At 39.4% G+C, this 27,846-nt stretch overlaps 1 protein-coding gene across 4 annotated transcripts in view; it reads right to left on the bottom strand.

The window, feature by feature from the left end:
• The window catches only part of MFSD6 (major facilitator superfamily domain containing 6), a 74,711-nt gene that overhangs the window by 32,147 nt on the left and 14,718 nt on the right, over positions 1 to 27,846 (bottom strand). For all 4 annotated transcript variants that reach the window (XM_057551939.1, XM_057551940.1, XM_057551942.1 and 1 more), the window contains exon 2: positions 14,571 to 16,182. In XM_057551939.1, coding sequence (XP_057407922.1) covers positions 14,571 to 16,129 — 1,559 coding nt within the window. In that variant the 5' untranslated portion in view covers positions 16,130 to 16,182. The remainder of the gene's footprint in view (positions 1 to 14,570; positions 16,183 to 27,846) is intronic.

Raw genomic sequence — 27,846 nt, 5'->3', positions numbered from 1 at the left:
ATGCAGGGGCACAACCCCACTCCTCACCCCCAACCCCACAGAGAGAACAGGACTGTGAGAGCAGAACAAAGACAGGGGCTGTTCAGGAGGCTGCGTCTTGGGTAGATCCGACCACAGGCACAGGCTCTGCTCACCACGCCTGCAGGTCTCTAGATGAGCCTGGGAAGTCTCCCAGATGGGCTCACCCCCCAGGGGCGCTGAACGGCGCCCCGATCTTCTCCATTCCTCGACCCCTGAGGTGGGTTCCACAGAACCCACCGGGAGGAGCCTCAGCTGCTCCAGCAACACTGGGTTTGGGCCCATCTCCCTCTCCTTCTTGAACTTTCACTTCCAGGCTTAATTCAATGTGATCCCAACTCATAATGCTAAACATCCTCCCTGAAGTGACAATTAACGTCTGGATCTTTCCAGTATGGAAAAAATAATGCAAATACAATTACAATAAACTCCTGCCCCAAACTTGTCAACTAACAAATTTTTATGACTAGGAATTTTGTGCTATTCTTTTTTAAAACAGGGAACTTAACTGAATAGTAGATTTTGTTCAAGCCACTTCTGTCCCCTCTTTTTGTGACACTCGGGAAGAAAGAGCATCAACATCAGTGGTCTTGAGACTTCTGTTTGCTGCAGGCCCCTCCCCATGCCCATCCCCCCATACTAACATTTTTGTAATAGTCTCCAATTCTTTCGCATTTTCCCCACTTAGTATCTCATTTATTCCTGCCAATAATCTTCTGAAATAGGAAAGGCAAGAGTTATCGTTCATTCTATTTTACAGCTGAAGAAATCAAGGCCCTGAAAGGTTAATAACCAAGTTGCAAGGTCTAAATAAATTGCAGAACCAAGACTCAACTCTAGGTCTTCTGCTGTCAGATCCCAGGCCCTTTCCATGGTCAGCAGAGCCCCCTCCATCATGAGTGTAAGACTTTGACAGGAACTCAGGGAAATTTAAAAGGTGCTCTTTTTCACACACAAAAATATTAATGGCCACCCTACCTTAAACATCTTGTTTCACAGAGATTTGCTGTAATATTCTCTCTGTACTTGAAACAAATTGTTAGGTTTCTAACAAAATCTCATTAACAGAACTAAGAATAACTCAATTATTAGTAATAACTTAATTAATAGTAATGAAAGAGTAATAGTAATTAATAGTAACGTGATTGAGTAATGAAATAGTAATGATACTGGTCTTCATCTACTTTGATGAATACCAACATTGCTCTTGATAAACTGAAAAGAGCATGGGAATTTTAAGCCAGAGACCCTGGGCTGAGTCCCTACTCCATCACTCAGAGGGTGGACCTTAGGCAAATCATAGCAAATCTGTTCCTTCCTATGCTTTCATGGTAGCTCTGACCAACCAACCAGTATACATGCTACCAGGAATGTGTACACAAGCAGAAAAATAAGTTTGCCACTGCCAGCCCCACTCTGTCATCCCCATGTTGGGCCACAGGTCCCTCCTACTCTAGTGTCCTCTGACTCTTAGAATCTTTGGGAATCCCAGCCATCTATACCCTCCTCAGGCTCTCCTTGCTCTATCTGTTTAGGCACATGTCTTAGTCTGCTCAGGCTGCCACAGCCTGCTCTGGGTGGCTTAAACAACAGAAATTTATTTTCTCACAGTTCTGGGGGCTGGAAGTCTGAGACCAGGGTGCCAGCACTGTCAGTTTCTGGTGAGGACCCTCTTCCTAGCTTGCAGACGGCTACCTTCTCACTCTGTCCTCACATGGCTCAGAGAAAGAGCTAGAGCAAGCTCTCCAGTGTGATTTCTTATAAGGGCACTAATCCCATCATGAGGACCCCATGCTCATGGCCTCATCTAACCTTAATTATCTCCCAAAGGTCCCAACTCCAAATACCATTACATTGGGGGTCGGGGCTTCAACATATGAATTTGGGGGGACACAATTCAGTCCATAGCAACACAGTTTTCTACCCTAATACCCACACTCTCTAACACAATTAGGAACAGACCCTGGGGCTCCATGAACCCTGACTGCAGGTTCTCAGGGGCTCCACCCCAGGCCCCCTGGGAGTCAACATGGTCTTTCCACCAATGGAGGATATCAGGCTCTCATCAAACCACTGTAAAATGAATATAAGAAAATTAACAGTTTTGCAAGGTGGTCGTAACAATAAAAATATTTATGAAAACTGTATAAATTGTAAAGCCTACAATATTATTTCCATTTATTTTTATTGGTGATCTAGAAATTGGAAATGGAAACAATGATTTTCTGATTTAGCCTAATTAGGAAACTGAGCATAAAACTGTTCCCTATTAAAGATACAAGAATCTTCTTTGTGGAATAAAGTATATTCCACCTATTAGTAGCATTCCTGAGGTAAGGCAATAAAAACAATCCTACACTCGGGCATTTGTGTTAAATACAATAACAATGATTTCTTTGCTGTTATAGTCTTGGCTTGATTTCTTTCTCAGTTTACACTGTACTTAACAGATAAGCATTAGGCACAGAAAATCACACCTAAGCCATTAGGCTATTTTGGGCATCATATGCCCTCTGGTACTGTGGTTCTCCAGGCCCACAGAAATGCAGGGGCCACAGTTCTAAGGGTGAATGGAGGCTCACTGTAGGATGAAGGTCTTGAGTTATGAGTGAATAACATCAAGAGAACATTAAAGACACAGCCATCAAGACTTCATGTTCTGACTTTAGAATATAATTTTCATCCCCATCTTAGAAGCACTGAACTTGTCGCTTCCCAACAGTCCTGTTCTATGGCACTGCTTCCAGAAGTAACACTGATAGCAACATGTTTCTTGTTTGAGGTAGACAATTTCCCAAAGTAGATTTACTAGCTGAAGGGAAGGGAAGGGAGAGGCGTAGAGGAGGAAGATGATTACAGAAACCTCAAATCACTGGGATGGAGCTAGCTGTTCTACCTACATGCCAATGTTTTGCACAGATGTCTCTAGCCTCATCCTCTCTCCCAAGATCTAGACTTATAAATGCAACTTCCCAATGGGCATCATCTCATAGGATTTCCACAAGCCCCATACTCCAGAACTGATACCCCTTCCCTGGGTTCCCTTGCTTGGTGAGTGGCACCACCACCCATCTGATATCCAATTCATAAGATAACTCTTTCTCATTCCACCTACACTAGGCCCTGCCCAAAAGAACTCTCAATTTTATTTGCTTTACTCTATTCCAACTCCCAATGTCTGAGGTGCCTAAGTTAACACTTCTGTAGCACCCAGCATTTTCTTTTTGTTTTATGGTCATCCGCCCACTACCAGAAAGTGAACTCCATGAAAGAGGGACCTTGTCTGTCTTGTTCAACACTGTATCCCTAGAACAGAACCTGGTCATTTAATAAAGGCTTCTTTAAAGAAATACTGAATTGAACACAATACTTAATTGTGAATTAACTCTTTCTATATGATACCTAGTCATCATTAAAAAACAGTTTTTGCCACTTACATTCGGTGAGTTGGTTTAATCACATTATTCTCTTCCTAACACTGCTTGAGGGTGGCTAATCTGAAGGAATGAGAGTTTCACTGAGGGTAAAAGGGATAATTTGAGAAAATGGGGCATTTTAGAGGAATGGAGATCTTACCAGGAGGGTGTTTGTAACAGATGAAAAAGTTGTACCAGGCACTGATCACTCAGAGCAGAAACGAGTAAGATGAAGAGGTGAGACTGGGTTGCATAAAGGGACAAAATACTGGCCAATCTAAGTCTATGTGCCTATGAATCTATAAGGTAGCTGAGAACATAGGCTTTGGAGTCTGAGTGGCTTGGTTTGAATCCTACCTCTGCTATTTACTAGCTGTGTCACCGTGGGCAACCTATTTTACCATTCTTAACTTCCCCTCTCTAAAACAGACATAGCAATGCCTAACTCACAAGGCTGTTACAAGGATGAAATGAGGGCTTGAAGGTAAAGCGTTTAGCACAGTGCCTTGGTAAGCACTTGTATGTATAAGTGCTGAAACGGTAGTGTAATAACTATTATTATTTTATTAATAATAATATATATTATTAATATTATACTGTAATTATATTTTTTGTTAAGGTTGGAGGTTTTTTAATTTAAAATTTTTATTTTTTGTTTATCTTCTAGAGTCTATGGCTATTCTGAAATTTTGAAGTTGCTAAAAAAAAAAACAAACCTTCATCTGGGATTGAAGGCACTAAATCAACAAAGATCGTGCATGAGTCACCAGCTTACGACTCATAGAACAACTCATAATTTCTCTGAAACTCAGAGGATGAAGTAAAATGGGACTTTTCTAAAGTAGGGCAGGACAACTACTGAGCCCATGTGCCACAACTACTGAAGCCCGCACGCCTAGAGCCCATGCTCCGCAACAAGAGAAGCCACCACAATGAGAAGCCCATGCACCACAACGAAGAGTAGCCCCCACTCGCCGCAACCAGAGAAAGCCCGCGCTCAGCAACAAAGACCCAACGCAGCCAAAAATAAATAAATGAATAATAATAAAAAAACCCACAGTAAATCCTTACATGTTAATATAAATGTTTTCCAAAACAACACAAAAAATAAATAAATAAATAAATAAAGTAGGGCAGGATAAACAATAGTAAATGCTCCACCCATGTAAGTGTTTTAAAGAAATATCAAAGTAGAAATCTGTTCATGTCACCTCTTGCTCACACTCACCAAGGGCTTCCCACTTCTCTTAGAAAAACATTCTCTCTCTCAGTGTGACCTGGAGGCCTTGCACAAGCCCTGCCCACCTCGCTGACTTCTATTATTCTTCACTCTCTCCTCAGGCCATTCACACCTGTGGCTTCCTCATCTTCACTGGGTGGCTTCTATTCAAATGTCACTCTGCTCAGGTGTCTCTTCCTCGGAGAAAGCCGAAACTGGCTTGAGCCAGCTGACTCAAGCCGAAACAGCTGCCTCTCCTCAGTCGCTCTGGGAACCCTCCTCCTGCATTAATTTTGCCATGTATCACTCATCATTATCAGCAATGAAATAATCTGTTTACTGTCTACCCCAATAGGTTAGTTCCATGAGGACCTGCCTTTGTCTATCTTATTACACGCTCCATATATCCCCAGGGCCTAGAAAAGTGTCTGTCGTCTAGTGTGTGCTTAATAAATACTTGTTGAAGGAGTGAATTAATAATAACAATAATATTGATAATACTACCTGTTGTTTACAGTTGAGCACTTACTATGTGCTATGCATTACCTCATTCATCTTAACAATGCTATGAAGTTAGGTACAATGATTACCACCATTTTACCGATGAGGAATCTGAGGCTTAACAAAGCTAAATTGCTGACTTACCCAAGGTCAGACATACAGTAAGTGTGGGATTTGAACCTAGGTCAAATGCACACATGCACACACAGACATGCACACACAAACACATATGCACTCTTTACGGGCGATCTGGCAAAAAGAAGAATATAAGGAAACAGGATAACTACTAGACTACCCAACACTCCTACCAGGGCTTGGGAAGATGACTGGAGTCAAAACTGGACCAATTTGCTTCCTGCTCTTGTTCATTCTCCTAAAAGGAGTGAAATGCTTGGCCAACATCCACAGTTGTAACCCAGGACCATGCCAACCCTCCATCGCTGAGGAGTCCTCACTGCACTCAGCAGTCCACAACACACAGTAGCATGGTCCAAAGATACAGTCCCCAGACAAACGTAACCTAACATTGATACTTTCCAAAAATGTCTGAGCTTCCATCTACACGTTATCTTTCTAAAGGAAAGAAAAAGTTAACAAGTTACTGTTTGTCAGCCTACAGATTACTATTCAAAGATGTTGTTGTCAGCAGAGAAAAGATGATTAATACTTGAGAAATAAGAATGGGGTGGTATTCTTCCTTCCAGTTGGAAAGGCTTTGGAGGGGTATGCTATGAAGTAAGCTCTAAGAATACTTCTTTTCTTATCTACTCTTCAAAGTATCCTAATGAAATTATATAATTACAGTCTACCAAATATTCCAAGGATAAGTAGAAATATAGTTAGCCAGATTGCTTATGTTTTTGACTTGTACAAAAAAGGCAGTAAATTGATACTGTATGACTCGAGATAAAGAGCTGGTGCGAACTCTCATACTTGGACTCACTGTCAACAATAAACTTCATGAGTTTTGGGATATCACTTGGCTTTTTGGTACCCTGATTTCTTTTTATATATAAAGAAATATCAATATTATGATTATGACCCAAATCAGGGTTGTTGGATACATTTTGACACTAATTCCTAATGAGATAGTATAAATTTGCACTTGATTTCATTTTAAAGAGAAAGAAATAAGACCTGAGGCCATGATAATTATGTAAAGTAGGCTTTTAATCACTTAAATTTATGCTACTTAGGGAAAAATATATGGGCAATATACATATTAGTGGCACAAAATCTCAATGTTTACCTGATATATGTGGATACAGTATGTCTCTTTAAAACATATACAGCTACACACACACACACACACACACACACACACACACACACACAGAGTTGGTCTTTTTATGGGAGGATAATTATATTGATCCACTGTAAGTAGGCCTAAGCTTCAAGCTATTTTCCAATATAAAATACCAAAGAAGGTAGGGAATACAAATATGTAGCACCAAGAATGGAAATTATGAATATTTTGCTATATTTCCTTAAAGAAACAAAATGTTACAGATAAAGTGGGGGCTTTCCTTGTCCTCTTTGTTTCCCATCCCAGTCCCTTCTTTTTATGCCCTGTCCAGAAAGCTAAGGCTAATATGAATTCAGAATGCATTTTCCCTCTATAAATGTAAATGTTTTTCTATACAATTAGGTATATCCATAAAAATATGTATAACTTTTGAAATGCATTGTTAAAATCTGCATAAGTGTACCAAACTGTGTATCATTCTGAAACTTGTTTTTTCCCATTCAACATATTTTTGAGAGCTTTCCATGTTGACATATTGATCTAGTCCATTCCTTTTAACTTCTCCATAATATTCCATCTTATGGCTATACCATATTGAATGTATCCACTCCCCAATTGATGGATATTTAGACTAATTCTCTTTCTCACTGTTAGAAGGCTGCAGTAAGCAAGTAAGCATCCTTGTACATGTCTTTCTGTGTGTGTATAAAGGTTTCTCTAGGCAGGTATATATCTTAATATGCAATTTTACAGCCATAGGAAATGTCCAACTTGCACATTACCATGGACTACTGAATTTGTCTCCACAGTGGTTATCTAGGTCATGAAAATTTGTAGGAGCTGTCTTTACTCTTGTCTGGTGCACACTTCAAGGACTACCCACCTTGCCCCATGAGATGGTGAGGGGGGTCACCTGCAACCACAAAAGCTACAGCTCATTTGGAGTTAGTCCTGCTCTCTTTAACTCAGTGAGTATCTCATTCAATGCAGCCACCAAAGGTGGAAGAGAAAACAAACCAAATATGACACCAATAACTAAAAGCCCTGGATTCACTTACACTACCTTGCAACAATGGCCTTTTATTCTGAACTATGAATAGCTCAATTATCAGTAATGCTGTTATTAACAAGTCAGCCTGGTAGCTATGATATAATATAGTAATATAGTTCTTAGCAAAGATGTTCTTTTCAGGGGGCTATAAAAACCAAATTACGCCCTTTCGGCTCTTGATCATAAATTCTTCTACTTTTTTTTTTTTTTAAAAGAAACTCCAGTGGTTCTCTTACTTACTTACTTACTTACTTATTTATTTATTTATTTATTTATTTATTTATTTATGGCTGTGTTGGGTCTTCGTTTCTGTGCGAGGGCCCTCTCCAGCTGCGGCAAGCGGGGGCCACTCTTCATCGCGGCGCGCGGGCCTCTCACCATCGCGGTCCCCCCCCCCCCTGTTGCGGAGCACAGGCTCCAGACGCGCAGGCTCAGTAATTGTGGCTCATGGGCCCAGCCGCTCCACGGCATGTGGGATCCTCCCAGACCAGGGCCCCAACCCGTGTCCCCTGCATTGGCAGGCAGACTCTCAACCACTGCGCCACCAGGGAAGCCCCTCTTCTACTTTTGAGACTCTACATCTTACAGATTAATAATGAGAATCTATACTTGAAATAGCTCTAAAAGACTTTTCCTATAAAAATGAATACCAACATCTTTGAAGGTAAAGTGGGAAAGGAATAGAAAAAATAGAAACCTACCCACATATAAATAATAATGGCCACAATTACAATCATTCTGTATGCCAGCTATTACAGAGTTAGTCACCAAGCCCTAAAAAATAGCACAGAGAATATAAACAATCTACAGTCATCATAAATTGGGGGGAGAAGATCTCAATTTGACCAAAATGTTTTTGAGGAGGAATTACTTATTTTGAAAGCCACAAACAACTTTGCAGCCTTAATGATCTGTACACACCAATAATATACTAAGTCACTGTATTTTTATCAGATCCAATGGGTCTTGTACTTATAAGCAACATAATGTAACAGAAGATTGGCAAAGTAATAATAAAAAAAATCAACTGAACTCTGAATATATGCAAGTCACTGTTCTAAGCAATTGCTGTGTTTTTATCTCATTTAGTCTTCATAAAAAAAATAAGAGGTTAGTACTAATGATATTCCTATTTACAGGTAACAAAACAGAGATACAAAAAGTAATATAACTTGTCCAAAGCCACATGATTCCAAGTGGTGGAGCCAAGCTCTGAACCAGGCAACGTGACTCCCAGCCCATGCTTGTAACCACTATGTAACACTGCCTTTCATAAATCAGGACAGGAAGAAACCTTCCCCTGGAGACAGCAGCTATTTCTCTCGCTATTTTCTTACTTTCGATCTCTGCTCCTTTTATTCCCTCTCCCTTTAGTTTTCCCTCTCCCTTGCTTATGTCTCAGGTCTATTTATAAAACACTCCTAGAGGGCGCCTGGATCAGGTAATGGCATTGGAGGGGTGCTCAGAAAGTCATTTGCTCCTGAAGCTAGATGTGGAAATAGGTACAGTAAGTATCATACAACACAATGCCTCATAAGCATTAGGATACTTACTTTAAGCAATAAAACATAAACCAACATTTCAATAAGATCAGAAACTCAGAATAAAATCTTGGAGACAATCATAATTGATTTTCCTTAGCCCATGTCTCTTCTTCCACCACAAGATTTCCTTGTTGATCTTATCCATATTTCTGGTTTTAACTGTCCCAAATCTGTATCCCCAATCCTAACCTCTTTGTTGAGCTTCAAGTTTTATAATAGTCAACTGTCATCTAGACATTCCCGTCTAGATGTTCCAATTTTAAGTTAAACACACCCAACACTGGATTCTAATTGCCTTACCACCCTCTCCCCAATTCTGCATCTACTTCTTGAATTTCCTACGGGATTTAGTGGAACCACTGTACCCAAGCTGAAACATGGGGTTCTCTACATCACTTCCCACATCAAACCATTCTGCTGATTTTACCTCCCTCAATTTTGTTGCTACTGCTGCATACCAGGACTGTAACACCTCTCACTTGGGCTATTTTGAGAAGCTTCTCAGTGGGCTCCCTGCTTCAAATGCATTATTTGCATTGCAAATAAATGAAAATCTGTCGCCCTCCCCTGCTCTGAACCTTGCTATAATTCCCTACTGCACTCAGAATAAAGCTCCTTTTCCTAATCCCAGCACTCATCTGGCCTTCAACCTCCCTGTCTTTTCCAACTCCCATCCTTTTAGTGCTCATCCTTGCATCCTATTAATCTGGGGTTCCCCAGGCCTAAATAAACTGTTTGTTCAACTAAACTTAACAAATATTCATGGTTTTGATTTTTAAACAACACAGAGTAATACTCACTCCTTTAGATTATGTGTAAATTATAATTTCAAATTTACTATGAGTTCAAATTTACTATGAGAAATAAACCTTAACATTTTTTTCTATTGTGGTAAAAGTCAATTTTTAAATAAGAAGTAACACTCCATTAAAACATGAGAAGGGAAAAAAGTTGTTTAAGGTCCACCAGCTTGTTTTTTTTTTAAATCAAGAATTGAGTTATTCTATTTCCATTCTATTCCTTCACTGTGGCGATTGTCATCAGAAGTTCTAAGCAGTTAAGGATTGTGTATAAGTTAGGATATAATCAGGGACACGGGCACCAATCTTAATTCGGGGGCTTGGTTAGATAGGTGGTGGAAGAGCCAAGAAGCCAGAGTACGGTGAGAAAGCCACAGACAGCCTCCACAAGGTCTAGGTCCGAAGGATGAAGGGTGAGGGCCATGCTACCAGAGCTCAAGGTCCCCCACAGCGGGCAGAGCCACAGGTGAGATGCAGCAGCTATCAGAGATGCCGTCTGACAGGGTACAGAGGACTCCTGAGTTGAGGAGGCAGGGCTGAGAGTCTGGGAGCAGGGCTGAGTACCACAGTGGAGGGAACTACATCGAGAGAGGGCTGCAGAGATCTGCAGAGAGTTCCCCTGCAGTACTGATTCCCTGCAGTTCCCCCGCAGTCTCCAGCTGAGTACTGATCAACACCTGCCTGTGAAGAAACCACCCGAGCCCAGGGCAAGAACCACATGAAAGGGCTTCCCTGGTGGCGCAGTGGTTGAGAATCTGCCTGCTAATGCAGGAGACACGGGTTCGAGCCCTGGTCTGGGAAGATCCCACATGCCACGGAGCAGCTGGGCCCGTGAGCCACAGCTGCTGAGCCTGCGCGTCTGGAGCCTGTGCCCCGCAACGGGAGGGGCCGCGATAGTGAAAGGCCCGCGCACCGCGATGAAGAGCGGTCCCCGCACCGCGATGAAGAGTGGCCCCCACTTGCCGCAACTAGAGAAAGCCCTCGCACGAACCGAAGACCCAGCACAGCCAAAAATAAATAAATAAATAAATAAATAAATAAAATTTAAAAAATAAATAAATAAAAAAAAAAAAAAAAAAAAAGAACCACATGAAAGGATTAGAGGGAACAATCTCCAAGGCTCACACAAAACCCTGCGGAGAGCTAGGGTTTTTTCCCTTCCTCCCTCCCTCTCATCCTCCGTCTGTGACTCTCACCAGTTTGGTGGTTACCAGCTTTGGCTGGAATGACTGCAAACACCCCGAGAGAGTCTGATGTAATTGGTCTAAGTGCAGGATGAGCATTAGGAGTTTTAAAAGCTCTCCCAGTAAGTCTAATGGTTCAGTACCACTGCAGGAGGTGAACCCAGCAGAGCGGGTCCTAGAAAAAGCAGCCTGTGGAAATCTGCACCATGCCATGCAAGGTAAGGAGAGGACCTGAGAGCCAGGGGATCCAGGATCAACAAATATGGCACAAAGAGGTGGGTAGAAACAAGGAAGAGGATAGGAAGCAAAAAAAACATAAACACAATCCTAAATCCTTCACTGGCTGGCTCAAATTCAGCTTCCCTCATCACCCCAGCTGCAGTTTCCTCCCTCTTACAACGCTGATTGCTATTCCTCCAATGACAAAATGTTAACATGTACTACCTCCCAAGTGTTCTCAGCTGGTAGCCAGCATCTTGCTATCTGCTCTGGGTCTTCCTGCAGTGCCCACCAGGAAAGTCTGTATGTTCCTCCTCTTGCTAATTACATCATGCACTTCCTTCTTTCCCTAACTGACTGGCTAGCTCATTTGGATATTTAGCTACTATTAAGTAGTAATTAATGGCTAATAATGGTTAATACATTACCCCTTCCAGATAGCATTTGCATGACAAAACTGACTTCAAGAATTTCAGGGCAGTCAGAGTTGCTTGAGTAGATTTTTGTGTGTCCCTTAAAATGTAAATAAATTTGAATCACATAACATAGGTGATGGCCTAACATTGAATAGTAATGATTTACAAATTTACAAATGATTAATTGCAATGTATTTTGATCACAACCCTACTCATGGCTGCTGAAACATTCAGCAAGGTGAATATAGTCTTAACATTTATATCTCTAGTTAAAGAAATCTAGTCATCGTCATTACATAAATTAGCCTAGAAATATGCTTGTTGTAAATTCCAAAGTCTTGAGGTTCAAATCAAAAGACATTTACTTTTTTTTAGTGGAAATAGTAAACATTATCTTATTTGCCTGAGAAAGCCACTTTCCAAAGAGGACAAAACCCAAGGTCAAAATCAGAAGTGCGCGCGCGCGTGTGTGTGTGTGTGTGTGTGTGTGTGTGTGTGTTTAGACTGACAGATAGGTTTTTCCCTGAAAAACTGAGCCCAAACTGCAGAAATGTTATAATAGTAAATGGTTCAAAATAGGTTTTTCCCTGAAAAACTGAGCCCAAACTGCAGAAATGTTATAACAGTAAATGGTTCAAAATTGGACATGCTGTTTTAAAAATTGTTTCTTCATTATGAATCTATATAAAAATTTGTGACAATCCACTTTTGACTATGTTAGAATAGTTACAATCTTTGTGGTAGTGCTGACTCCTAGAAACAAACTCCCATAAGACAGTCACAGAATACTGAAAAACATGCATGCATACATAAGGGCCAGACAATCTCTCCTTATGATCCTACAAGGAAAACATAAAGACTGAATTCGTACAAAGATGATTTCTGTTCATCAACTAATGCATAATATGCTTCCAGTGAAAAGTTCAAACTTCCATCACTACATTTTTAAACCCCCAAATCTCAATTACCACTAACTGGACTCCAAAAACTCTCACCGAAAGAAACATATCCATTCTACCTGAATACGTAGGCATAATCTCACTACAACTATCAGAATCTTCTAAACGTAGTTAATACATTTTAATGGACAGAATAAAAATCCAAAAGAGGTAAATGACCACAAACTGATGGAATCCCAGTAGGCTTTTGGGAGCAACAATGCGACAAGAGCTTTCTTCTTCCATCACATCATTAAAGAAGGAAAAAAAAGACGCTTTTGTACGTTAAACTAGAAAATTAAGGTTAAGTGAGCCATTGGTTTTTACAAAATGACTAACTTGTAATACTTAGGAAAGAAAACACAAGTTTAAGTTCATGTAATTACCAAAATTAATAGTAAACCCACCAGGATTTTATCATGAAGGTATATACCTCAGACAAAAAGCAAAGACAGAAAAGAAACTACTTTTCTTAGCATGTAAGAAGAACCTAACCATTTCTTTGAAAATAAAACCTATATACGTACTCTGTACTGAGTCAACATTCAATTAACACTATTTAGTGATTAAATCATGATGTTTAGGAACTCCACTCACGGGTAAGACCTGACAGGGTACCTTTCTGGGAATAAATGGCTGTGGTTTTTAAACACACTATTAGCTGAGGTGAGATCCTGTTCATACCAACAACCAAGCTGAAGAAATTCATCACTGTGAGCCGGATTCATCACGGTCAATCCACACAGCTCAGAGAATGTAAACATGACCTGGACAAGGTCAAAGGACATCCCCAGCCCTTAATATTACAAGGCTCTTTTCCGATTGGTCCCGATGAGTGTGCCTCGGGGACTCTGTGTCTCTGCGAACTGCCCATACAGTGTCTGACTTTGTTTGTGACAACAAAGGGGTCAAAGATTTGAGAGATAGAAGGAACAGCACACAGCCTCCCAAAGCAAAACCAAACCAAACAAGGAAAAACACTCACAATTGTATGGGGAAAAGAATGATTCTAGGTTGAAACTTCACATTAGAAAATACTTTCTTCAGTTAGTCAAAGGGAAATTAAAGGAAAAAAGGTCCATGTTTCTCAAAGCTTTTATCTATTTCTCCTTTGTAATTTCTCATGGAAACAGCAGATTTAAAGATTACCACATACACACAAACACACACAGTTGCTTTCTTTTAGTTATGGCAACTTCAAATTTTAGGGACAGACATGCCATACTTTTCTATGAGGTAAGAATGCTTAAGTGTACCTGGCTCTACATTTTAGAGCCAATAGCAAAGCAGAAAGACTTATAAAGAGCAAGGTACTATTCAAACAACTTCAGACAAACATTAATGGTGAGAAACATTACACAAGAAACACCGGGCATTTATAGATTTTTTGCTGAAAAGGATTACACGGGAAGTTTTAGGTAGAAGGAAGATTTTTAAATGTCCCATGTCTTCGTGGCAGATAAAAACGCAGAGACTCATGTAATAATCAGAAAAAAATATGTAAGATTCTCTTCCACATAATATCATGGATTAGGGATGATGGTGGGTCACATCACAGCTTTATTAAATATAATGGACATCTTCATACACCATATATTCAAGGTCTTTCTGTGTCAGCAAGCGGCTGAGAATAACTGAAGGCTAAAAAAACATAATCCTCTTTATCCACTTAAGCCCCTCTTCATAAATGCCTGAGACAGGTGGTCGGACCCTTCAAGGTCCATGGAATCATACAGTTGACTAAACTGGTGTTCCTATACCTGAAAACATTTACCGTAAGATTCTCTTAGCATACAGAGCAGAAACAGCCTATTTTGTTTGAGATAATCCAACTAGGTTCATCACTTCCTTCCTTTTGTTTCTATTTTAAAAAGAAAGAGAAACAGAAATCCCCATTCCCACCCCAACCCTACCCCCAACACAAATGATAATATCCTTAAATGTGCTCAAAGGAGCTATAAACTATGAAAAGATAAAGTTCAACTGCTGAGGGGCAGCAACAGTACACATGTTCTTACCTGATGTGGCCAATCAATTCAATAAGCTTGTGACTGAAAAAATAAGCTGTCAGCTCGGACACATGGCTCAGGACTGAACAGACCCCGAAGAGAGTTGTCGTTCCATTCAGGTCCTCCAAATGCCAGTAGAGAAAGGTGAACACGAAGCCGTATCCGAAACCCATAAACCAAGCCACGAACAACACGGAGCCGTACTGCACACTGCAAAGCAGCCTGATTAAGTCCCAGAAGTTGATGGCCTGCGAGTGGCTGGCGGCGGTTGGTGTCTCCTCAGAGGATTCTGTGGAGCTGTTCCTCTCTACTTGCGGGATCTCCACCTCTTTCCCTTTATTTTCACTGTTTTTGAAGTGGTTGTAGCGGAACCGGAACTGAGTAGCAACGATCAAGGCCATGGTCATGAGGACCCCAAAGACGATGAAGACAATCTGGTAGTTCCGGTATTCAGGGGGCTTACACCCCTTCCCATTGATGAGCACGCCCACATGGGTGTAGTCAATGCCAATGCCCACGGACAGCATCGCCAGGCCCCAGCCCAGGGAGCCCCACATGCGTTGCAGTCCATAGCGGTCTCTGTGCTTTCCCAGATACTGGAGGGTTACCGTGTCCACAATCGTGACAGAGGAGGCACTGAAAAATTCTCCTATTATGACAACTACCAAGATCACCAAGAATATAGCTTCTACTTCTTGTTGATCATAAACAAGAGTGACTTGGTCAGAAGGTAAAGATTTGGTGGTAGTGACAATAGAAGTGGTTGTCTCCCAGGTTGCATTTCCTGGGGGGGCAGAGGTTGCAGTGCTTGGGTTCATGGTCAAGTTCATAACATGGTCAGTAATTTCATCAGTCTGAGGCTGCAGAGTGGGCACACTGGTCTTGTTTGGAGCTGTCGAGAAGATGACAGTTTCCATGACACTGTGCCCTGCTTCTAACATCTCTGACCCATTGTAAGGAGGCAGGTTCCTTTTCTCACGAATTCCTGGTGATGTGGTAATGGAAGAGACAGTGGAGGAATTCGTTGGCAGGAGAGTGAACAGGTGGCTTGAACTGGTGGGATGAGCTCTTGGAGGAATCTTTGGTACACACCGCAAGGTAGCAGGTTTGACAAATCCGATGCCCAGGTTGAATAAAACCCAACACAAAAGGGAAAAGAGGAGGACAATTTTGCCTTTTTTAAAGCGATCTGCAACTACACCCCAAAAGGGGGCACTGCAGAATTCAATGAAGTATCGAATACCTACCAGCAGCCCACTCTGGCTTGGTGACATTCCCAGCTGCTTATAATACACAGGCAAAAGGGGGTAAAGAGAGCCATATGCAGAGTAAAAGAAAAAATAAAAGACCTTGGAAATTAGAAGATCATTGTTTATTTTAACGCAATGTTTCTCTATCCAGTCTATTTCCTCCTCAGGAATAGCAGCTGTTTCAGAGGGGGAAGGTGTTTCATTTGAAGGTGGTTCTGGTTCCCTGGAAATACCATTAAAAGGATCGGCAAGCACATATTTTCTCTTCTGTTCCTCTTCATCATCGGTTAAGATGGCAACTTTATCATCTGTCGCCATGGCTTATCACCACCATCAGAAAGTTGATGACCTTCAAAATTTTGGTTGTTGATCTGTAAAGTAAAATTTAAAAGAAGGCTTAGTATGAAAATGATAACATTTAGACATAGAGCTTCATCTTGCCGGAAACTGAGGAGTTTCAAACTACAACTAAAAATAGTAATTGTGAGAGAGAACCATCACAACTTATCACTTGCAGCCATACAGTACTGATAAAGAAAAATAGCTTTCAAAAAATCAAGTACTCGCTTTGTGGCCACTGACTGACTAATTACATCTTCTAATGACAGGTGTATAGCTCACGTTCATTCTCAATCTTTTCATTGATTCCTATGGAAAATGTACAAATGATAGGGATTATGTCCAAACCAAATAGAGGGAATTGAAAGTAAACAGTATTTATAGTTTCTTGGTTTTACTTTTCAAATAAATCCACTGCACTATGAAGTCCAGAATTCTTAGAAAATAAAGGTAGCTAAAACCGTTCAGTTTTTAGAGAAAAACAGAAATAAGAAATACAGAAATAAGCTCTTAACCACAACCGCAAATGTGATGAGAAAGAGGGAGCCAATTGCACGTTTGCATCTGTAGTTGGTCACTACAGCTGTGCCAATGATATCCTGGTAAGTAAGTCTTTATGCTGCTTATATCACATACATTTTCCAGATGTGCTTTTATAGATTACAGTTTAAGAAAATGTCAGAAAAAAAAATAGCAGATAGCATTTATTGAGCATGTACTCTGTGCCAGGCAACACTGAAAGATCTTTAAACGTATGAATTCATATTCATTAAAATAACCCTATTATCTTCTCCATTTTACAGATGAGAAAAATGAGGCATGGTGAGTTTAAATACTCACATGTGGCAGAGCAAGGATTTGAACCCTAATATTATGGCTTTAGGACAAATGCTCTAATACACCACACTGAACTGCCAAATACCATATTTTGGATAATAAAGTGCTATTAAACCTTTTTATGAGACAGGGTGCTTCATATGAAAGATAAGCAATATATCAAAGGCATAAATTTATAGGAACTGTGCCACATTCCACCAGAATTTCCCTTTCTTCTATTATACAAATGATTAAAGAGTCAAAAGGTCTTGCTTGCATCAAGATTTGTCAAGTTGCAATGAATATAATTGGATGTAGGTGGTATACATATTAAATACTTATTAATTCATTTCATCTTCTTTACTAGAGAGAAATAACTCCACTTGCCACCCCTTGGAACACATCTTGCTCTCCCTTTTCCCCAAATGAAGAATAAATTTCTGAAGATCTTCCAGAATCATGCTTGTAAACATTTTAAAATCTCTACATAGCTCCTAGGCAGACAATAGAAACATAACTTACTGAGGCCTGTGTAATAAGTCAGTTTATCTTTTACCCCCAAAGCCAGGTGTCAACATAGCTATAAGCTTTGAAAATGTTCATGTATTTCTTTTACTTAGGTTAAAATTTTTTTATTTGAGGTAAAATTCATATAACATAAAATTAACCATTTCAAAGTAAAAGATTTAGTAGAATTAGTACATTCACAGTGCTGTGCAACCATCACCGCTCTCTAGTTCCCAAATCATACTAAAAGGTCTTCCTCAATGTTCTCTACTTATTTTTCTTTCATCATTATTGCCTCTACCTACCCAAGTCAGCAGCTCCAATTCTATTTCATCACCTGAAAAGAACAGCAATTCTCCTTTGGACTTATTTTCTAAATTAATTTCATTTTGAGCTCAAACTTGAAAGAAATATTTGTTTTTAAAATGTATAAAATTATATGACACTTCCAGGTAAAAATGGCAGATTGAGTGCATCTGGTTTTACTCCATCCCTAAATCCAACTAAAATAACAACACACACACACACACACACTTTTAAAGTCATAATCCAAGCTGGGAAAATTAAAGGGTACATAATAGCAATAAAATAAAATTCTGGAAGCCAGAACATAGACAACTGGTAAATCACGGTAAATCTGAGAAAGCTGAAACCCTGGTTGACAGTGGGAAAAGCAAGAACTAATACAATTTGTTCCTCAGAATCCCTCAAAGGCTCATGGGTTGGCCATATTAGGTTATTTGCAAGTAAGAGTGTGTGTGTTTGAGGGGGACTTGCTGCTAACTACAGAGTTAATCGGAAGTCTGGACCCCTAATTCTGAATGCCCAATTCCCTTCTCCACTCCACATAGCTAGCCAAACAACTAGAGGTTTTTCCCTCTGGAGAGGATGAAACAGAGGTTCTTGAGCCATAGAGCAACAGGAACAGTTGAGAGTAGGGGCGCCATATTGAAAACAGGAGGCACTAAGTGAACATACACATCCTAGATTCAAGCCCTGGCCCCGACTCCAGCCCCCATCCCACTTAACCTCACTAGGTTCCCAGAGGCTAGCAAGGCTTTTATCCTCCAAGGCTTTCATCCTCCCAGAGGCTGGCAAGAACTGGAAGGTTCTTCCGGGGAGAATCTGACTAGCCCAAGAGAAATGACCTCTCAATCCTGATATTTTAGCCTCCCCAACTAAAGAACCCAACCAAATCACTCCACACAGGAGTTCAGAGTCTTATCTAGCCCTGCCACTAAACATGAGCAGTCACCGAGAATTACAAGATATTTAAGGAAAGTCTCTTACAGGGAAAGATAGAACCAAAATAAACAGGAAAAAAAAAACAATATGGAGAAAATAGAAGCTCTGTGAGGAGGAAAATATTTTTTTAAATATATTATTAATATCTTTAGAAATAGGAAAAGAAATGCAACTATGGAACAAAAATAAGATAATACATATTTTTTAAGAAGGAGGAGGAGGAGGAAGGAATAAAAGGAATGCTTGAATGAAAAAAAAAAGCTATAAAAATATGTTATAGAAAAAAGAGCACAGGGACTTCCCTGGTGGCACAGTGGTTAAGAATCCACCTGCCAAAGCAGGGGACACGGGTTCGAGCCCTGGTCCGGAAAGATCCCACATGCCGCAGAGCAACTAAGCCCATGTGCCACAACTACTGAGCCTGCACTCTAGAGCCCGTGAGCCACAACTACTGAAGCCCACGTGCCTAGAGCCCGTGCTACATAACAAGAGAAGCCACCGCATTGAGAAGCCCATGCACTGCAACAAAGAGTAGCCCCTGCTAGCTGCAACTAGAGAAAGCCCGTGTGCAGCAATGAAGACCCAACACAGCCAAATAAATAAATTTATAAATTTATAAATTTATTTTTAAAAAAAGAAAAAGAAAAAAGAGCACAAATGAAAAATTAACAGATGACGTGGAAGAAAAATTTTAGGTGACTTAGAAAAAACAACAACAATAAACAGATACCTCGACCTCACATCATATAAAAATAAATTCCAGATAAATTGTATATCTAAAAGTAAAAGATAAAATAACATAATTTTTAGAAGAAAACACAGAAAAACATCTTGAAGATCTTAGGACAGAAAAAAGATTTATTAAATAGGACATAAAAAGTGCTAAGCATTAAGGAAGAAAAAAATAAATTGGAGTACATTAAAATCAAGAGCTTCTGTTCATAAAAAGGCAACATTAAATCTGAAATGGCAAGCCAAAGAGTAGGAGAAGGTATTCTGGTGAGGGTGAATGTTATATATATTTGACACAAGAATGTATCTGATATATAAAGAATCCTTCTTAAAATTTATAGGAAAATATCAAGTAGCCCAATAAGAAGAATGAGTGAAAGACTTGAACAGGCACTTCACAAAAGAGCTTATGCAAATGGTGAATAAATATATAAAAAGATGCTCAACTTGACTACCGTGAGCAGTGAAAGCAAATTAAAACCAGAATGCAATAATGTAACATACCTCCAAAATGGGAAAAATAAATAAGACAAATAATACCAAGTGTCGGTGAGGATGTGGAGCAACTGGAACTCTCATATATTGCTGGTGGGAGTGTAAAGTGATACACTAATAACTGTTTGGGAATAGCTATTAAACCTGAATGTATAGCCTATGACAAGTCTAAGGTATGTATATTAAATAGTAATATATTCACCAAATGATATCTACAGAAATGTTCAGGACAATTTTAATAGCCCCAAACTGGGAGCAACCTGTCCACAGCAGAATATATAAATTGTGTTATATCCATACAATGAAATGCCATATAGCAATAAAAATGAAGAAACTACAAATACGTACAATGACAAGGATAAATCTCACAAACATAATATGGAATGAGAGAAGCAAAAACCAAAAGAACATATACTACATGATTCCACTGATACAGAGTTCAAAAGTTGGCAAAACTAATTTATGCTCTTATAAGCCAGGTAGACTTCTGCTTCTGAGAAGATGAAGTAGACATACTTTTCCCTACTGCTCCTGCTAAGTACAACTAAAAATCTTGGACATTATATATAAAACAAACATAGAAGACTCTAAAATGTAGGCAGAAAAAGGCAGACCTGCTAGGGGACTTGATACCCAAAGAACAACACACCGATGAGTGGGGCTAAAGAACTCAGAAACGTTAATGAGGACGGACCAAAAAAAAAAGAACTGGGCCTCTCCAGCCAAAGAACCAGGAAAGAGCAGCCCAGAAAAACAGAAAGCTATAGATAATTACTCTATTCCAGTTAAATACCACAGAGAAAGAAAAGCCTGTCCCACTCCCACCTCTACTAGCAAAGGCCAAATGGGGAACCTAGACTTCCACCTTCACCAGCTATAACAGAGCACCCCAACCCCTCAGCCGAGTTGGTGTCAGAGAAGGTCAAGTATGGAGCTGAGACTTTCATCACTGCTAGGAGGTAATGAGGCCACATCCCCACAGCAGTGTCAGTGGAGGCCGCATGGGGAATCTGGACTTCCACCCCCACCTGTCAGATTGACAAGGCACCCTTTCCCCACTGAGGTGGTGTCAGAGGAGGCCCGGTGGAGAGTCAGAACTTTCACCACCACCCAGCAGTAACAAGATTACTCCCCCCACCTCCACTGTGGTATCCACGGGAGGCCATGTGGGGAGCAGTAAGAAGGCACTCCTATCCCTCCCAGCCAGGGAGGTATCAGTGGACACCTAATCATGAGCCAGAACACCCATCTCTACTGCAGGCGTCAGCACAGGCTGAGTGGGGAACCTGGACTTCTACCTCCATCTGGAAGTAATGAGGCAGCATCTCCCATTCCCTTGCCAGAGCAGTGTCAGAAAAAATCCAGCTAAAACAGAAGGCTTACGTAAGATCCAGAGTCTCACAACATAAAACCCCAAGTGTCCAGGTTTCAATTAAAAAAACCATCATACCAAGAATCAGGAAGACCTCAAACTGAGTGAAGAAAGACAGTAGATGCCAACACCAAAATGAGAGGAATGTTAGAAGACGGTAACAAGGATTTTAAAACGGCTATCAAAAATGCTTCAACAAGCAATTACAAACATGCTTGAAACAAATGAAAAAAAATAGAAAGTTGAAGCACAGAATAGAAAGTCTCAGCAAAGAAATATAATATATAAAGAAAAACAAAATGGAAGTTTTAGAACTGTAAAATACAATAACCAAAATATGAAAAACTCAATGCATGCACTCAACAGCAGAATGGAGGAGAGAGAGGGAAGAATCAGTGAGCTGAAAGAATAATAGAAATCATACAATCTGAACAACAGAAAGAAAATAGACTGAAAAAAATTAACAGAGCCTGAAGAACCTGTGGGACTATAACAAAAGATTGAACATTAATGTCATCAGAGTCCTTGAAGGAGAAGAGGAAAAGGGCAGTACTGAATTACTCAAAGGAATAAAGGCTGAAAACCTCTCAAATTGGCAGAAGACATAAACCTACAGATTCAAGAAGGTGAATGAATTCTAAACAAGAGAAACCCACACCAAGACACATCATAGTCATCTATAAAAACCAAAGACAAAGAAAAAATCTTGACGGCAGAGACAGGAATCACAACTTACCAACAGGGGAAAAACTATTCAAATGATAGCAGATATTTTATCAGAAACCATGGACACCAGAAGGAATACAATATTTTTTAAATGCCGAAAGAAAAGAATTATCAAGTGAGACTCCTGTCTCCAGAAAAAAAGTCCAAAACCCAGAAAACTATGGACCAATATCCCTATAAACACAGACACAAAAATCCTTAACTAAGTGTTAGAAAAGAAAATTTAGCAATATGTAGACAAGAATTGTGCATATGACCATGTGGGATTTATTCCAAGGATGCAAGCCTGGTGCAATATTTGAAAATCAATCAATGTAATCCACCGTATAAACAAGGTAAAGAAGAAAAAGTATCATGGGGCTTCCCTGGTGGCACAGTGATTGAGAGCCTGCCTGCCGATGCAGGGGACGTGGGTTCGAGCCCTGGTCCGGGGAGATCCCACATGCCGCGGAGCAGCTGGGCCCGTGCGCCCGCCACAGCTGCTGAGCCTGCGCTCTGGAGCCTGCGAGCCACAACTACTGAGCCCATGTACCACAACTACGGAAACCCGCGTGCCTAGAGCCCGTGCTCCACAGCGGGAGAAGCCACCGCAATGAGAAGCCCACGCACCAAAACAAAGGGTAGCCCCTGCTTGCTGCAACTAGAGAAAGCCCACAAGCAGCAGTGAAGACCCAGTGCAGCCAAAAATAAATAAATAAAATAAATAAATTTATTTTAAAAAAAAGTATCATAATCCTATTAATTGATGCAGAAAAAAGCATTTGACAAAATTAAACACTCATTCAGGAAAAGTCTCAGAAAAATAGGAATAAAGGGGATCCTCCTTAACTTGATAAAGATTGCCTACAAAAACCCACAGGTAACATTACACTTAATGCTGAAAGACTGAATGCTTTTTCTCTAAGATAGGGGAGAAGGGAAGACTGTCTGGTCTCATCATTCTTATGCAACTTTGTGTTGGAAGTTCTATCCAGTGCAATAGGGAAAGAAAAGGAAACAAAAGGCATACAGATCAAAAAGGAAGAAACTGTCTCTATTTGCAGTTGGCATGACTGTCTATGTAGGAGATCCCAAGAAAGCTACAAAAGCTTCTAGAAAGAAGAAATATTTCAGTATAAATTAACAAAACATGTACAGGACTGTATGCTGAAAACTACAAAATGCTGATAAAAGAAATTAAAAATTTAAATAAATGGAGAACCATACCATGTTCATGGGGTGGAACACTCAACACAGTAAAGATTTCAATTATCCTCAAATTTATATACAGGTTTAACACAGTCCCTATCAAAATCCCAACAAGATTTTTTTGTGGATATAGGTGAGATTACTCTAAAATTTATCTGAAAAGGAAAGGGAACTAGAATAGCTAAAGCAATTTTGAAAAAGAAGATTTATTACTTATCCACATACTAATCACCACTATGTGGTACTGGTGGAAGAACAGACACATAGATCAATGGAACAGAACAGAGAGCCTAGGAATAAATCCACACAAATATGTCCAAGTGATATTTGACAAAGATGCAAAAACAATTCGATGGGAGAAAGATAAAAAACTTTTCAACAAATAGTGCTGGTGCAATCAGTCATCAATAGGCAAAAAATGAATGTCAACCTAAGTCTCATACCTTATATGGATACTCACTCAAAATGGATTCATGGATTTAAATGTAAAACTGTAAAACTTTTAGGAAAAAAAAACCTAGGAGAAAATCTTCAGGTTCTAGTGCTAGGCAAACGGTTCTTAGACTTAACACCAAAAGCATGACTCAAAAAACGAAAAAATGAACAATTAGACTTTATCAAAATTTGAAACTTTTGCTCTGTGAAAGGCTCTATTAAAAGAATGAAAAAACAAGCTATAAACTGGGAGAAAATATTTGCAAGCCACATATTCAACAAAGGGCTAGTATCTAGAATATGTCAAGAATTCTCAAAACTCAACAGAAAATATACCAAACAATCCAATTAGAAAACAGATAAGACATGAAGAGACATTTCACCAAAGAGAATATACAGGATATACAGATGCAAATAAACACACGAAAAGATGTTCATTGTCATTAACCGTTAGGAAAATGTAAATTAAAAACATGATACATCACTATACACCTATAAGAATAGCTAAAATAAAAATAGTAACACCACCAAATTCTGACAAGGATAAAGAGAAGCTAAATCCCTCATACATTGCTGCTGGGGATGTAAAATGGTACAGCCACTCTGCAAAGCAGTTCGGCAGTTTCTTATAAATCCAAACACGTGACTACCACGTGACCCAGCAACTGCACTTCTGGGCAGTTATCCCAGAGAACTGAAAACTTATTTTCACACAGAAACCTGTACACAAATGTTCACTGCATCTTTTATCTGTAATAGCCGAAAACTGGAAGTAACTCAGATGTCCTTCATAGATGAATGGTTAAACAAACTGGTACCTCCGTACCATGGAAAATTGTTCAGCAATAAAAAGGAATAAATGACTGACACATACAATAACCTGAATGAATCTCCAGAGAATTATAAAGAGTGAAAAAAGCCAATCTCAAAAGATTATCCACTGTATGATTCCATTCATATATCATTCTCATAGTGACAAAATTACTGAAATGGAGAACATATAAGTGATTGCCAGGGGTTCAGTAGGGAGTAGAGGTGGGAGGAAAGTGGAGGCGGCTACAAAAGGGCAACGTGAGGGATCTAGTGGTGATAAAAATGGTCTGTATCTTGACTGTATCAATGTCAGTATCCTAGTTGTGCTATTATACTAAAGTTTTGCTATTATACTAAGGTTTTGCAAGATGTTACCACTGGGGGAAAGTGGGTACTGGATAAATGCGCTATCTCTATTATTTCTTACAACTGTGTGTGAATCTATAATTATCTCAGAATAAAAAAGATTAATTAAAAACATTCAAGATAGTAATTACCCTTGGGTGACGTAGCAGCTAGAAGGAGTTCTGGGGTCCTGATAATTTGGGGGTTTTGGGTTTTTTTGTTTTTGTTTTTATCTGAATCTTTATTAAATGGAAGTATTCACGTTATAAAAAGTCAGTGAACTATGTTATTTTTCAACAACAAAAAAAGAACTTAAAATATGAAGCAAAAAAGAAAAGAGATGAAAGTAGGAGAGAAAAGACAAGACAAATATAGGATCACCCAGAAAGTCAAGTACCTAAAAAACAGGAACTCCAAGAGAAAAACAGAGAAAATTGAGAGATGGGAATCTTTTTAATTCAAGAAAATTTCTCAGAACTGAAAGATACATGAGTTGTTTGAAATGACCACGGAGTACTTAACACAGTGGATAAAATACATCCAAGCCAAAGTACATCATCAAGCTTTCAGAACATCAGAACAAACAGACGGCCCTACAAACTTTCAGAGAATAAAATGTGTCACATACTAAGGATCAGGGACCAGAATGGCTTCAGATATCTCAACAACAACACTGGAAGCTGTACTCAACCCATTTATCATTCAAGTTTATAGGTAAAAGAAAGACATTTCACATATGCAATTTCTCAAAAAAAATGTACCTCTCATATACCCTTTCTCAGGTTGTGCACTGGCAAAACAAGGGAATAAAACAAGAGAGAGTAAGATGTGGAATTTAGAAAATAAGAGAACTAACACAGGAGAGAGGCAAAGGGAATACGGCATGCTGGTGACTGGAGATCCCAAGATAACACAAAAGGCGGCCAGTGTAGCTGGGTCAGGTGTGCAGGTTCCAGGAGAGGCTTTGTCAGCAAAGTGACACCTGCAGAATACCAATACATTTGAATGTCCTAAGAGGAAATTTAGACCACTGGTGAAGAGTTTAGGGATGAATTACTGGTAAGTTTAGAGAAAGGTAAACGAAACACTGTAAGAAAACAAAAAGTTGCACAAGAAAAGAAAAATAATCATAGTTTACTACATGTCTCAGCTTCGATCACATAGTCATACTAACGTAAGTAGTGACTACTGAACTAACCAAAATTGCCACGTAACTATATGGGGAAGATAGGGAAATGAGAAGGCTGAATGGGCACAGAGAGGCGGGGCAGCATGCAGAGTAACTCTGTACCTTCCATAGTGGGAAGACAACAGATAATGCCTACAATTTAAAAATCATGAATTAAGAATACAAGCTTTGGGCTTCCCTGGTGGCGCAGTGGTTGAGAATCTGCCTGCTAATGCAGGGGACACGGGTTCGAGCCCTGGTCTGGGAAGATCCCACATGCCACGGAGCAGCTGGGCCCGTGAGCCACAATTGCTGAGCCTGCGCGTCTGGAGCCTGTGCCCCGCGACGGGAGGGGCCGCGATAGAGAAAGGCCCGCGCACCGCGATGAAGAGCGGTCCCCGCACCGCGATGAAGAGTGGCCCCCGCTTGCCGCAACTGGAGAAAGCCCTCGCACGAACCGAAGACCCAACACAGCCAAAAATAAATAAATAAATAAATAAATAAATAAGAAAATCCTTAAAAAAAAAAAAAAAAAAAAAAAAAGAATACAAGCTTTTTATTTCAAAATGCACTGGTGAGTATCAAAATAATCACCTTAAAGGCAAAGAATGTAGTTGCCTCTGGAGGGAAAATGAGGAGGGATGTCGTAGAAGTCTGATTTAAAAAAATAAAAGAAACAAGTCTTGTAAACTTGCTAATTTTTTTTTTAAAAGCTTTGTACATGCATAACTCACTTAAAAAATAAAAAGCAAAGCTAAAAAAGAAATATGCAGTCACAGGGGCTTTGTCTTGGTACAAGATAATCAAAAGCAGCTGCTAGTATCTTTCTATCACAGACTAAAAATAGTTTTCAGAATTGTACAGAACGAATTCTGACTGCATGGATTCCTGTCAGGTGGCTTTTATTTAATTATCCTCCATAAATCAACTACTGCTTCTATAACAAGTAGGTCAGAGAAGGACACAAAGTTACCTTTAAAAAGCATAATTCCCAAATTGTTCAAGTGATGATGAAGAACTGAATCAACCTCCAAATGCTAATTCAAAGATGCAAAATATATTACATTAGGAGGTTGATTTAAACCTCGATGAGTGACTTCCCCTAAACCATTCTTTCCTCTCCATCTGATTCAAATGATTTTTAATTATCATAGGTTATGCAAAGTTTCTCTTGTTAACATGAGTCCAGATGTTAAGTAGTTCTCAAAATATCAACAAATGCAAAGTAGTGAAGAAAATGTTCCTGTAATATGGCATTCAGTACCTTTTATATGAATGTCACATTCAGTAACTTTTATATGAATTTCAAATTTAAAAATACAAACAAACAAAAACTTTTAGTTTCAACTCTGGACATTAGTGTCTAGACTCAATATTTTCAGGTCATATTTAGATACTATGAAAAGAAACTGAAATAATCACATTGTGAACAAAGAAACAAAATAAAGTATAACTATAGTCATCTGTGTAATCAAAGGATCAGGGACAAAAAAGAAACAAATGAACCCCCCAAAAACCTCTGCATTTTAATAAAATTAAAATATGTCCCAAAGCAGGGCATGCTTTGGATGACTTAGATTACATTTAATTTGCCATAAAGATTGATAGAATAAGTATAAGGAGCAGTTAGAATATTCACATGCTGTATGAAGTACTTAACCTGTTTACAAATCTAGGGGAGAATTTTTTTATTTAATAGTCCACCAACATGAACCCATTAAGCTAATGTTTTGTTTTAAACTTCTGAATCTTAAAGATTTTTTTAAAAGAAACTTTAAAAAAGAGAGAAAACATTTCAAATTATAAACAGAAATAAATCTATGAATTTCTCTAGAAAAATCTATATTACAGGTT

The sequence above is a fragment of the Balaenoptera acutorostrata genome, chromosome 8 (assembly GCF_949987535.1).
Source record: "Balaenoptera acutorostrata chromosome 8, mBalAcu1.1, whole genome shotgun sequence".
Lineage (NCBI taxonomy): Eukaryota > Metazoa > Chordata > Mammalia > Artiodactyla > Balaenopteridae > Balaenoptera > Balaenoptera acutorostrata.
The sequence above is the reverse complement of the archived record's forward strand: the minus strand, read 5'-3'. Positions and strand labels throughout refer to the sequence as shown.